Raw genomic sequence first — 1992 nt, 5'->3', positions numbered from 1 at the left:
GGACGGGGGAGGGGCCGAGGGACCCCCAGCACACTGGGCGGTGAGGGGCGGTCAGGGGGCGGCTGGGAAGGGCCGGCACTCACCTGCTTACAGAAGCGCAGAAACCCAATGGAGTAGGACATGCCCCGAAGGCAGCAGGTGCCATAGAAGCAGCTGGGCCTGGGGTGAGGGAGTCCCTGAGGTGTGTTCCTGGAGGACACACCCCCAGGCTGGCCTGGCTGCCCACCCTGAGCATAGGGGTGCCCGGCGGGCTCTGGGGAGATGCTCACCGGATGGGTTTTCCCCGAATCTCAGCCATGATGGCACTCTCACCCCCCAGGTACTGGAAACAGAGGCTCAGGAAGCTGTAAATGACAAAGGCTGCAGAACAGGGGTGTCGGCAGTGAGCCTGGGCGGTCCACGAGGGCACCCGGCCTGCACGAAGGCTCCCTGACCGCTCAGAACTCCTTGGCGCCCATTTCCCAGAAGACAGCTGGGGTTCAGCTCACGCAGCAGGACCCCCTCCTCACGGGGGCTCCCAGCTGGGTTCTAGGACCACATGCCATCCCTGGTGGGGGTGGGGCCTGCAGCAGTCACGGCAGCTCTGACGCCCCCCACCCCATCTAGGGCCCGTTCCATTCCACCCCTAGGCTCTGGGCAGGCCCAGCTGCAGTCTGGTCCCCAGCTTGGGAGCCTGGGAGTCTTGTATCGTTAGCGACTGTCCTGCAGGGGCCTCGCTAAGCCAGACTCAGGCCTGGAGGGTGGGGTGCCCCGGGGCAGGCGGGGGGAGTGCATGCGCCTAGGAGCCCCTCACTCGGCTCCCCCTGCCAGCCCAGCTTGGGGCCGCTCTGGGGCCCGGGGAGCTAGCTGTGCTCACCTTCGTAGCAATCCCGCACGGAGTCAAAGTAGACGTAGTGCTGGTGGCCCCCCAGGAGGAGAAGGCTGAGCCAGGAGTCAAAGGCGTAGATGGGGACGATGAAAAGCAGGCGGATGATGTAGCGCTGCTCGTCGGGGACGGTGTAGGAGCGCAGGTGCAGGTAGATCTGGGCGGGCGGAGTAAGGCAGGCCTGGGGACACGGCCCACCCGCCACCCAAGCGGGAGGAAGCAAAGCGGACCTCCCTGGGCCCTGCCCTTAGCGGACACTCTGCACTGGGAACACGCATTCACTCACGTGCCCATCATTCATTCAACGAGAATTTCCCCAGGGGCAGGGCGATGGGCGGCAGTCACGGCCCCCCCGTGGGCATGACTGGTCTGGAGAGCAGTTTGGCATTTTGACACGGAGGCATTAAAAGGGCTGATACCCTTTGACCCTTTCTAGGGATTTATCCCACGGAACAGATTTATTCAGAAACAAAAGTAGGATTTGCGTTCAAGGACGTTCATGGTAGGGACGCACACGAGGCTGAGCACGGCGGTGGGGCCCGTGACTGAGATGCAGCCGTGCAGAGGGCCGCCCTGCAGCCCCGAGTCGCCAGCGTGCGGAGACGCTCCGACAGAATGCAATCGGTCACGTCAGGATGACAAACTGAGCAGGACCCAGGTGTGTGAAAAAGCAGGGTAAAAATGAAGGGAAAGACATCCCTGGACAAAAGGAAAAGATGGGTGGTTCTCATGTTCTTCTGTATACCTTCTTAGATGACCCACATTTTCTACGAGGACGAAAAAACAGTGACAGGGTCTTTGGAAGGAAGAGGCCCCGGGGAGCCAGCCAAACAGGTAGCTGGCTGTAGTCCCAAGCAACTCTGGGAGGCTTCCCAGAAGAGGTGCCGTGAGAGGAGGCGGAGAGAGGGCAGGCAGAGGGCAGGCTGTGTGCAGGGGCCCAGCATGGGGAGTGGCGGGGGCAGCCTGGCGTCAGAGTCAGGCCCCTCATCAGCCACTCCCTCCCCAGCTGGTGCGGCAGGAGGGCATGGCCTGAGCAGCTATCGGGAGATGGACTTCTGCTCCTGGGCTGGCACTGCCTGGCTGAGGGCCTTGGCAAGCCGCTGTTCTCTCTGTCCTTGGTTCCCCGT

General features: G+C 62.9%; 1 protein-coding gene across 1 annotated transcript in view; it reads right to left on the bottom strand.

Moving 5' to 3' along the window:
• TMEM184A (transmembrane protein 184A) overlaps nt 1–1992 on the bottom strand; it is an 8611-nt gene that overhangs the window by 3157 nt on the left and 3462 nt on the right. The window contains exons 3-5 of the mRNA XM_024763508.1: nt 857–1022; nt 270–360; nt 84–159 (exon numbers count right to left, since the gene is read on the bottom strand). Coding sequence (XP_024619276.1) covers nt 84–159; nt 270–360; nt 857–1022 — 333 coding nt within the window. The remainder of the gene's footprint in view (nt 1–83; nt 160–269; nt 361–856; nt 1023–1992) is intronic.

This window comes from Neophocaena asiaeorientalis, unplaced genomic scaffold (assembly GCF_003031525.2).
Source record: "Neophocaena asiaeorientalis asiaeorientalis breed wild unplaced genomic scaffold, Neophocaena_asiaeorientalis_V1.1 scaffold223, whole genome shotgun sequence".
In the NCBI taxonomy this organism is placed as follows: domain Eukaryota; kingdom Metazoa; phylum Chordata; class Mammalia; order Artiodactyla; family Phocoenidae; genus Neophocaena; species Neophocaena asiaeorientalis.
The sequence above is the reverse complement of the archived record's forward strand: the minus strand, read 5'-3'. Positions and strand labels throughout refer to the sequence as shown.